Genomic DNA, 11,790 nt, shown 5'->3' with positions numbered 1-11,790 from the left:
TTTAATATTGAAACATTTTCTATTTATACTCTTTATCAAAAGAATATCTATCTCAAAAAGCAGATATATATATATATACGCATTATCTTTAATTCTTGTACATGTTTTGGGTGGAATATACAACAATGTTTGCAAATTTCTTGCATTGTATACATAATATGTTGTATGATTTATGATTGGAACATTCACTATATAGCATTTATTAACAAATGTTATAGCATATTTTATTTCATATGATACAGCGATTAATCTGTCTGTAAAAAAAATGATCTTCAAATCTTTTTATATGAGAATACTGAAAATCACAAGCAAAAGAAACCATCGATAGACATCGATCTTCGCAGTACTGCTGTAAGCTATGCCTACGTAAGGCCCCACATTTGTATCATTATAATGCTGAAAATACCAATTGAAAGGATTATCATCTATCACTTTGGCTTCATCGTCGATGACGAACATATCGTTTTGATTTTCGGTCGTCGTCTCACTTCTCTGAATAGCGCTAGCAATCGACTTCTGTTTCTCTCTGGATTGTTCGGTACTGTAGCTGATGTACGGCGAGGCGACCTTGGTTATCGTAGATCTACCAAGCGGACGTAAATTTACGGATCCTGAAGACGGTACTTGTCCCCCCGGAATTAGAAGCGCAGATAAAGCAGATGCCTCCGTTCCTCGAAAAGTTACAGTTGTTTCTTTGGGCCGTGGATTCGATGTAGAGGACGTTAAGGGTGCTGAGAAATGCGAAATCAGTTCTGCATTCGTTTCTGTCACGATATCCAAATAGTCTGCAGTGAATAAAATAATATTTTTTGTTAGATGTTTTACTAACAAAAGATTTAACTTTCTCGACAAATTAAACTTTAACAATTAAATCAATAGTGAAATCGACTCTCAATTAATTAAAAATAGAGTTTTTTTTATTAGGAACTTAATTATATATCTGCCAACGAGAATGAAGAAATCTCATAATAAAATGTGAGAATATGGAACATTAGAATATTTTAAAATTAAATTTTATTATTAAATATTTTATTCAATTATAAACTTACCCGGTTTCTCATGGGAGTCAACTGTACTGTTTAAAACAGTTGGATCACTTTCATGTTCAGATATTTCTAAATTCCAATTTTTAGATTCGTCTTCTTTTGACGGTATTACCTGCACCGCTGCGGTTACAGTTTCCTTAGTAATTGTAATTTTTTTTGCTTCCGTTGTTACTGATTTTGGTGTAGTCCAAATTATTTTGTTAGCGACTTCCATCTGCGGCTTCTCTATGAATTTAATGTCTTCCGTATTTACTTCTAAACTTTTGCCATCATAAATTTCGGTGGAAACTGATGTTTCATGAGCTTCTTGTGATGAGTCTTCCTCTACGATTATTGGCACGCTATTTTTCACTGCATTTGATGCATTGAGGCTTAAAAAAAAGGTTTAAAGGATTAGCCGAATGTAAGAATCGATATGACAGCATTAAATGTAAAACAATTTGAAATACCATTTTTTAATCTCTTAATCATTTTAATTAAATAAAAAGAAATTATATATGAACTTTATTTCCTATTAAGATTATAAAAAATTTTTTGCCTTAATTAAAGAATTTGGAGAGTATGTCTTATCTTAGGCTGTTCTCAAAAAATAAGCTGATGTTATTTATCATTGGATTTTGACGTCAAATGACATCGACATTTTAACGTCTAACAGTGACATATAACGATAGCTTAATTGTTTGCTGAGATGTTAGGGAAATTTAAAGGATTGCATTGAAATAAAAGAATAATAATTCACCTAGTTCTATTGACGTTGGACAAAATTTTGCGAGATTCAAAACTCGTTGATCGAATGACTGTCGATGTAGTGGGAAGGTTTTCTCTTTCCCGGAAACTTGTCCGCGGTTTCCCGGTCCTGGGGACAATTTTCTCTACCTTGGTCACGGTGCTGTTTCCGCTTTTTCGAAGAACAGAACGTTCCTGTACCGATGTATTGCTTATATTCGATTTCGAAATATTTTCATGCTTTATGTGTTTCTCATACATCAATCTAGGATCGGCGATCGGCACGAATCCGCTTTGGCCGCGCGGCAAAGGCACAAAACCACCTCTATGAATTTCTGGTTCCGTGGGTGGAAAAGACCTGTAACGTCCACGACCGGGTCTATCCGACGACGATGATTCCGATGAAGATTCCTTTCTCTCTGCCTTTTTAGCTGAATGCCTCCACAGATTGAAATTCAAATTCGGTAGATTGAGTGGTAGACCAAAAAAGCTGAAGCCGGAGCTGCTGGGTGATGGTGGAACAGGATTTTTCTTTATTGGTAACGTGGTATTCTTTTGTACTAATTGAGGCTTGTGCGGTGATGGGTGAATGATCTTCACTGTTTGAGTAGGTACACTGATAGTAGTAGACACACTGGGTCGTAACGTGCTTATATCGCTTTCATTCATGTCCTGATAATCTATATATTGGTACAAATAATCAGAGTCCTGAGAAACGGAAGGTTTTTGCGTCGAAGAATCCTTTAGATTCATCCACAATGGTATTGTCTCTGTAATCCCAAATGCTGGAAATTTTTAATGTAGTTTAATAAACATAATATAATTTGCTAGAATTATTTCTTTTGAATTTATAAATTATACATTCGTAATTATTTACCAGATGAAGAGACTGAAGGAGTTGCAACATTAATCATTTCAGCCTCGCATCCTGGATGAATCGGTTCCACATATCTTTCACGCTGGCAATCCTGTCGCGATAATCTGAGTTCTTTGAAAAGAGAGCCGTCAGCGCATCTAGGACCCTCTGTGGAAGCTTGCTGTAGCCATCCTCGCAGCCAAAGCATGCCGCAAGAACAGGACAATGGATTTCCTTTCTCAGAAATGAGAGAAAATATAAATATAAAAAATTTTAGTTTTGCAATTATCAAAAGATCATTTTAATAATGGAAATTAATGTGAATTAATATTTTATCATCTTGACATCAATTGATTTAATTCTTCGTTGTCGCAAAAATCTGTAATAGTTATTGATGCTAGGTCTATAAAATCTATTTTAATTCATGTTTTAAAATCTATGTTTAATTAAAAGGCATTATTTAATTAATTGTAACTCGCAGAAACAAATTAATAATAATATTATATCAATGTTATAATTTCTTACTCAATAATGCAACTTACATATAATATTACGTATACAATATTAGATACATTCATATTAAATGGGAAATTATAATGATATAATATTACTATTAGTTTGTGTTCCACGGAAGGAATCATAATGATATAATTCATATAAAAAAGAATGAATACTATCCCGGTAAAAAATTTTTTATGCATGAACATGTATAAATATGTATAAATATATACATAAATAACATACATAATTTTATATAAATATATCCATGTTTTATACGAAATATGTATATGTTCATACATCCTTTTTTCTTTTGTAAAATTACTTTTTAATGTAATAGAAATAACAATAGTAATGTGAAAACATAAAAAATAATTAAAGGATAATTTTTGCATTGTTCGTTTTAGAAAAAAACAAATTTGGAAAAATGTTAAAAAAAATTGCTCATACACAATTATGCATAATTTTATGTATAATTAAACATAAATAATTTTTTATATTTCTTCAAATTCACTTCACTTGATTTTTTCCAAAGTAAATAATATGATAATTACCTTTTATTGTTATTTCTATTACTAAAAATTTTACAAAAGAAAGAGAGATGAAATATATATATTTCATATATGATTATACGTGTTTATGAATATTTATGTATGTTTATACATATTTATACACATTAATGTATAAAAAATTTTTTACCAAGATAACAAGTATATTTTAATAAAAATAATCCAAATTTGTAAATATACAAAGAAACATCTTTAATTTAATTTTAATTCTTTAATAAAGAAATTTATAATTGGTTCAATAGATCCATCATCAGTTCCGGAGAGCTAAATACGACTTTTTATATAATTTTCATTAATTTAATCAATATTATCAATTACCGTCGATATCTAAGACAGCGATATTCGATCGCAGCCTTTTGAAACTGTTTTCAGAGACCGCAGTCATCCGATTACTTCGCAAACTCAATACCCGCAATCTGGGCATATCATCGAAAGGTGAACCATGTACGGCGCAAATCCGATTGTTGTCCATCTATAAGCAATAAGGAGAACAGCGTAAGGCGGCTATGTAAAGTGGTTTAGCTAATTAACGATGTAGGTATACGAATAATTGCTCCGTCAGCAGAACGGCTCGTCTCGCACCACGGTTCATGCAAGAGTTTCACTCTCGACGAGAAAGTATTCTTCTTTATTAGACTCTCGTTGTTTTATACAAGATATATTTTGCAAGTTAATTCGGATATTATTCATAAATTGTACTGTAGTTGTTTTAAATTTTCTGATCATAATGCAAAAAATACTTAAATGATATAAAATTACACATAATATTCTATCTTTTAAAACCTCATAATTAATTCAATAGATCATAAAGCTGAAATTTTCGCTATGAATACCTTTAGTTCCACCAGCCACTCCATAGCTGCTAGACTGTCGCTAGAAACTCTGGATAATCGATTGTAACTGAGATCAAGAACCTCTAACGAGTGAAGGCTCTCCAGACCGACGTACTGCAAGTCCGGCAGGTGATTGTGACTTAAATTAAGGAAAAGTAAGTGTGGCACGTTAATGAAGGCATTACTAGCGATTTCCTGGATCAGATTTTCCTGAAGTTCCGCGCTCTGTAGCAGCGGTAATTCGGTGAAAGCGCCACTGGGGATGGACTACAAAATCATATATATTAAATCTCCATTTATTAGTTTAATATATAATTAGTTTAATATTTATAAAACTTATTAAATATAAAAATTAAATACATGTAGTATGAATTTTCAACATTCTGAAATTTTTATATTATAACAGCTTTTGAAACTCTCCATTTGTATTTGATAAAATGTACAACAAAGATGCTTTGTCTGCTTTTACTGTTTAAAGCATCTTTAATACTAATCTGAAATGACTTATTATTCTACAATTGTGGATGACCATAAAACTATATTATTACCTGTAATCGATTCCTGCCGAGTCGGACGGCCTGCAATTCTGGTAATGCTCTAATCGCGTTTCTTTCGATCACCCTGAGATCATTGTTTTCGAGATCGATCAAGGATAGTTGTGGTAATCCATCGAACGCACCTTCCCGCAACTCACGTATATGATTTCTAACCAGTTTCAACTCCAACAAGGACGATAGACTGCTTAGCGTTTCCGGAGATAGGATGTTCAGCTTGTTGAAGCTCAAATCGAGGACCCGTAGAGCTGTTAACCCGTGCAACGATCCGGGTAACTCGGTCAAAGTATTGTGTGACGCGTATAGTTCACGAAGGTCTCTATAATTGACATTGATGTTACCATTTTGAAAGTGCGATGTTTAAACAAATCTTTCTTCTCATAACAAGAAACCAAAAAATATCAAAAAACCAAAAAAATGTTTGAAGATGTACGAAAGATTGGAACATTATTTTAATTTCTTTTATGGTGTTATTTATAATGTTTTAAACAAAAATATTTAAAATATTTATTACGAATTTATCAATTCAAATTTAATCGTAGATTTATTTATATTTATTATGTATATAACAAGGCTATTTTGGATATTAATAGATTTATTAAATTTAGAAGAAAATTATGATGTCATTAATTATCATTAGAAAATGCCTAATTCGTATTTCAAATTTAGGTTTAATTAAATCTCAGCAGATATCTTTTGCATTAATTCATATCTTTTAGAACACTTTGTGTTTGATCGATGTGTTAAACTTGATGAATGAGATTAAATAAAATTGCGTATAAAATCCAGTGCCAAATTACTGTCAAGTCGACACGGCAGGCCGATGCTATACAACGTCGAGAAAGAGATATTAGTGTGTGCATGAAGAACTTTCTAGGTACCAAAAGAGTGATGCAACCAAGTAACTACGAGTGAAACTATTTTTCCACTATAATACGAAACTGCGAAGTAATATACAAAAGAAGAAAAAAATTGATTCTATTATCATAAACGTGATACATTAAGTTTTGGTAGTTTAAAAACGAGCGAAAAAAATTTTGATACTTTTTCATTCACATGATTTAATTAATACATATAAAAAGTAACAAAAAAGGTCACAAATGTGTTTCTCAAATCATTAATAACACACACGTATATATTTATAAAAAAATCTTAAATATACACTACTATTTAAGTAACAAACTGATGTCATGTATTCTCATTTTGATATTAAAAATAATAAGCTATCTGAGTAAATTTAATAAACATACAAAACTTTATCATAAATTTTTTTCATTCTGTACATGAAAACGAGAAGAAAATATCATATTAATATAGATATTACATTTGGTAGTAAACTCAAATATATCTCTATAGGCGCATATATTATTATTTAATATTTTAAGCATATTTTTAGAATATTAAATGAATATTTTAATTAAATAATATTATTTAATTAAATAATATTAATTAAATAATATTACCTCTAGAAATATTTTATCAGATATCCCAATGAGAAATGACAATGAAATCGATATCGATTCCATTGTCATTTAATAAGGATATATTATAAAGATCGTATTATTAAAATTTGATTTTCTTACCTGGTATTAATAAAGGTGGCATGAGGAATTTGTGCAAGATTATTTCTGCTCAAATCAATTCTTTGCAGTCTCGTGTTCTCTTGAAAAATATCTGGTCGCAGAACCTCCACTCGATTGCCCCGAAGATTCACATCCATCAACGACTTTAATGGTCGGAAACTTCGGCCATGTAACGTGACCAGCCGGTTGCATCTTAAGTCTAGCTGTTCCAATCCCATGAGTCCGTCGAAAACGCCATCGTCTAAAAGTCTTAAGGCGTTGTAGCCTAGATTCAATTTTTTCAAATTCGGTAAGTCAGCCAGAGTACCAGATGGAATTCTGTCAATCCCATTCGAGCTTAAATCCAACGATCGTAGAGCAGGTAGAGCTAAATCCTGAGAGGACGCAGTTGGTAGAGCGACAATACGATTCTTTTCCATGTGAAGATGTTCGATGTCTTTCGGCAGACCAGGGATTACTTCCAGCATACGATTCAAACCGATGTCCAACTCGTATAAGTTTGTCAGGTGTCGGAAAATTAAAGGATGAATGACGGATAAGGCGTTCCCGGAAACATTGACGTGCTCCAGCGCCGGTGTGCCCAGAAAAGACTCGGGTTCGATGAGTCCTATAGCATTACCACTAAGATCAAGCCGCCTGAGATTTGGTAGATTAACAAACAGGCGTGGTTCTATGTGACGAAAGTAGTTCTCTGATAGATCTAGGCCCTGAAATTATTACCTTAGCCGATTACATAGATGTCGACAGATTGACATTATAGTGCATATTCAGCCTAATTTGATTGCTTATAACTTTTATAAAAATGAATATTGTAAATGAATATTATAAATTTTTTTTAAAAAACATCAAACATTAAAGAATTTAACGATACCAAGCAAATGTTTAATGTATCTTTATTTTAAAAACAATTATAAGCATTGGAAAAAAGCTGGATGTATGCCATATTAAAGAAGTATTTAAGGATTAAAACAGAATAGAAGCTAAATTCGAAATTAATAAATTATTGAAAAGTAATAAATAATTGCATAAAATTCATTGACTAATATTTAAAGAATTAATAGATACTTTACTTTCAATGCTGGCAAATTCCAGAAGGGAGCTTCCAACAGATTCGACAAGGAATTGTTCTTCAGCCTGAGTTCCCTCAGCGCTGGCATCGCTGTGAACGTTTCTCTTTGCAAAAATGTCAGCCTGTTATGATTTAGATGGAGCCTTTCTAAAGTGGGATGGCCTCTTAGAGCACCGAAGGGTATTTCCTCCAACTGATTATGACTGGCGTCTAGGAACTTCAGCCTTGGCAGAGCCTCTAGCACCGATCGTATCTCCGCTACATGACTAAGGTCATTATTAATCAACCATATCTCTTCCAATGCGTTTCCTATTCGTTGCGGAAAGAATTCCGGATGAATGCGATAAATTAGATTATGATTCAAGTCCATAGACTTGAGGGCTGGTACTCCCTGGAAAGCACCGGCGAATATCTCGGTAATGTGATTGCGCGATAGATAGAGGCGCGATAAAACAATAAGATCGACAAAAGAGCCTTCGCCTAAGCGATTGATGCGATTTCGATCCAGACGTATCACTGATAGCGACGGGAGATCCATACACGCACGACCGACCATACCGGCATCGATTATGGCATTTCCAACCAACGAGATTTCCTTAAGCTCTGGTAGATTGATCATGGCTCGTGGATGAATCCAATGGATTCCAGAATCAGTGATATTAATCAATTCTAATCGAGGTAGACTTCGAAAAAGTCCAGCCTCCAGTCTAGTTAATCTGGGACTACCCAGCACGTGTAACTGTTCCAAGTTGGGAATGTCTCGGAAGTTCCTTGGGACGAGTTCTAGCAAGGCCGGAGAATTGATCTGAAGATATCTTAGCTTCGGCAAATCGGAAAATCTCGGTAGTCGCTTCATCACGCGACTCTGCAGTGTCACAGCCTCGACACCCTGCAGATTCTCCAGACTGTCCACAGGTAGAGATCGCAGATCGGGCTCAACGATAAATAATTCCAGCAAGGAGTCGTGTAGACCTTCCAGCCAGCCGGAGGATACTCTTTCAAGACGATTGTTTCGCAGCATCAAGCGCAGAACTCGTAAAGTTGCAAATACCTTGCCAGGTAAACTGGGTAGATTGTTGTTTTCTAGAATCAGCTCGTCTACCGGTCGGTCCATATAGTGGCTCACTGCCTGCAGACCTTCCAGTACCTTTGGTAACTCGCTGTGGCTACACCTATGCGAATTTATAGCGTTCAAAATTGTTTATGTAATTTTCGGGATTACATATCTGACCATGTAAACTTGCCATATCTGAACCTCCATATCGCGTGTGGAGCATCTGCATGGCAATATCCTTTCTTGAAGCGGACATCCATAATCTGGATCTAACTGGGCACTGATACCGATGGAACGGAATGCCAGGAGCCAGCCGATTATCAAGAGCCCACCGCCCTGCGACGACCTGACCATCGCGCATTGGGACCGTAGTTTACGATCGCGAGTACCAGTTCCGCATTTTCTGAAATACACGTGCATTTGCACGTGAATGAATATGGATTTTGAAGGATAAAAAATCTAGCATTAGAAAAAATGTGGATGTAGCTCTTTAATTAGAATATTTTTATACAAGTTAATAATTAGAATAAAATCTTTCTAATTGAGGACGTTTTAATTTCTTTCAGGTCTGTCACGAGTTATAAAGTCGTTTTTACACCTATGAATTAAATGCAATTTGTTGCTAAAACACTCATCTGAAGACATTGATAGTGTCTCGACGCGAAAGAAGCACGGATGTGCTTCTTTCATGCAAACCGACGAATTGCTGTGTCAGAGGTTATCGAAAACTTAATAAAGGTTTAAATGATAACAGTAATATCGTATTTCAATACTATATTTCAGAAATTAGTAGTGTTTCTGCGAGATAAATGCGTGATTAAAATTAAAAATCTCGCTCATAAAACAACTATTGGTAGCATTTGTATTATTGGTAGAACAACTGATTGGTAGAATTTTAGACATTAAAAGTAATCCTTGGATGTCACGCTTCTGTATCTTGAGCGCGATGCGACGCACTGTATGTACGCGTGTACACACGTCACGGTCGCAGACGACAAAATTGATGTCTCGTACCGTAAGCGAAGTTAAAGACCGCTAGGACAATCATTGTCCGTAATAATTGTCGTCGCGCGAGCGCACTTCTGATGTACAAAGTGATGACCGATAAAAATGGAATGAATTGGAGATTAAAAATTTGCACTTTAAAGACAGAGAAAGTTTATAATTGTGGTATTTAAAGTAAACTGTAAAATATTTTGTTGGATAATATTATGTGCTGACAAAAAATATGAAATCAGGTATGTATAATTGTATGTAATTTTATATATAAAACAAATTTTATATATAAAACAAATATATATATATATATATATATATATATATATATATATATATATAAAATTATATACAAGTATACATGTACATATATGAAATTAAGTTAAATCATAATATTTGTTTTTCATTTTCTGCTGCACATTATCTGCTTTTTGTTACTACTGAGTAATATTTTGAGATAATGTTTTGCGTAATTATTATCGCGAGAAAAAAACTAATTAGTAATTTAAGCAAACATATATGCATTAATAGAAAGATAAAAGCGTTTACCAAACATCCTGTCATGCAGAAAAACGTATATTTCGTAATATGCCAGCCTTTAGAATGAAACAATCGAGCAGCCTGAAAAATCATTCGTACGTGAATAATGTCGATATAAGCGCGATCCACGATAAAACGAATCTAAGTTGCATTGTACGTGTTGCGTTAACAAAAAGATCTGCCTTGATATATCTGTTTCTGCATCTCAAGACTTTCGTAGGATTGAAGAAATTGCACTCAAATAATACAATTAATTGTTGCAAAAATATTATGCGTTTTAAAACAAAAATAGGGCCTTTTGTATATAAATATCGAGATTGGCAAAACAAATCTACGAAATTTTGAATTAATGATCTAAATTGCTAATAATCGTTTTCACCAATATAGATTAACTTTATTCTCGATTCAACTTACTCTTTATCTTTTTTTAATTCTTAGAAAGATTCAGTTTTCAGTTCTTTAGGTAAGAAAAAATGAAACAAAATTAAAAATAGTTAATCTTTATTGGTACAAACAGACATAAATCTTGGAATTCGCTTTAATTAGTTTACATTCGGTGAAAATTTTTCTCATAATTTTTTATATAATTTTTCAGAATATTTATATAATTTTTCAGAATTTCTATATAATTTTATAACTTTCTCACATTTTTTATACGAATTGAAATACTTCTCAGAAAACATCTATATCTTTTCTTAAAATTTTTCATAGTGTTAATTATGAAATATCGTAAGATTTCTAAGATTTTTTGTATAATTTTTGAAATGTTATAAAATTTAAAAAATTAAAAATATTTTTTAAAAATTATGGGAAATTTCAGAATATTTCAGAATTCACTTATGTGAAAAGATGTAATGTCTCTGAGAGAAGATGTAAACTTTCTGAATATTTCTGAGTATTTCTGGAAAATGTTTCAATTCGTATAAAAATTGTGAGAAAAATTTTTACCAGGACAAAATTTCATCATCAAATAAATAAACTTGTATAAATAGACTGTGTAAATAGACTCGTAATATACGTTAAAACTGATTACACTTAGAGACAGCAATAAAGTTATAATTACGCAAAATGAGGCACGTGCTTAATTAACAGAGCACACTATTTATTGTATCCGTTACTTTTTAGCCGTACTCTTTTTTTTCTCTCGGATAATATCTCTTTTTATTTAAATAATTCCTTGCATACTATTCATATTGCCATTTTCTGCGATTTTGTTTACATATGTATGTATTAATGGTTACGTAACTTATTAAAAAATTTCTTCAAGATCTCTTAAGTACTAAAGCAACGCGTTAATGCTATAGCTTCGTCTTTATGTATATTATTGTATATGTTCTATATTAATATTCTATTATATTTACTTATTTGTATATTTTATAGTATTGTATATATTAATAAAGTTATTATATTAGTATTACATTCTTTTTTTTACAATATTATTTATCCAGACAACACATATGTTTGAA

The 11,790-nt window shown here is 32.5% G+C and overlaps 2 protein-coding genes across 2 annotated transcripts in view; one reads left to right on the top strand and one right to left on the bottom strand.

Annotated features, from left to right (window-relative positions):
* The window catches only part of LOC105617117 (26S proteasome non-ATPase regulatory subunit 7), a 2,174-nt gene extending 1,914 nt beyond the window's left edge, over positions 1 to 260 (top strand). Inside the window, exon 4 of the mRNA XM_012198695.1 lies at positions 243 to 260. Coding sequence (XP_012054085.1) covers positions 243 to 260 — 18 coding nt within the window. The remainder of the gene's footprint in view (positions 1 to 242) is intronic.
* Positions 261 to 282: 22 nt separating this feature from the next.
* On the bottom strand, positions 283 to 8,995 carry LOC105616994 (slit homolog 1 protein). The gene is made up of 10 exons (XM_012198575.1): positions 8,979 to 8,995; positions 7,736 to 8,906; positions 6,666 to 7,372; positions 5,077 to 5,401; positions 4,529 to 4,795; positions 4,014 to 4,167; positions 2,650 to 2,862; positions 1,786 to 2,542; positions 1,050 to 1,417; positions 283 to 785 (listed from the first exon to the last, which is right to left on the bottom strand). Exons 1-10 carry the CDS (start codon positions 8,993 to 8,995, stop codon positions 283 to 285), a joined length of 4,482 nt encoding a protein of 1,493 aa, XP_012053965.1.
* Between the last annotated feature and the right edge of the window lie 2,795 nt (positions 8,996 to 11,790).

The sequence above is a fragment of the Atta cephalotes genome (assembly GCF_000143395.1).
Source record: "Atta cephalotes unplaced genomic scaffold scaffold00011, whole genome shotgun sequence".
Lineage (NCBI taxonomy): Eukaryota > Metazoa > Arthropoda > Insecta > Hymenoptera > Formicidae > Atta > Atta cephalotes.
This window is presented reverse-complemented; position numbering and strand designations above follow the sequence as displayed.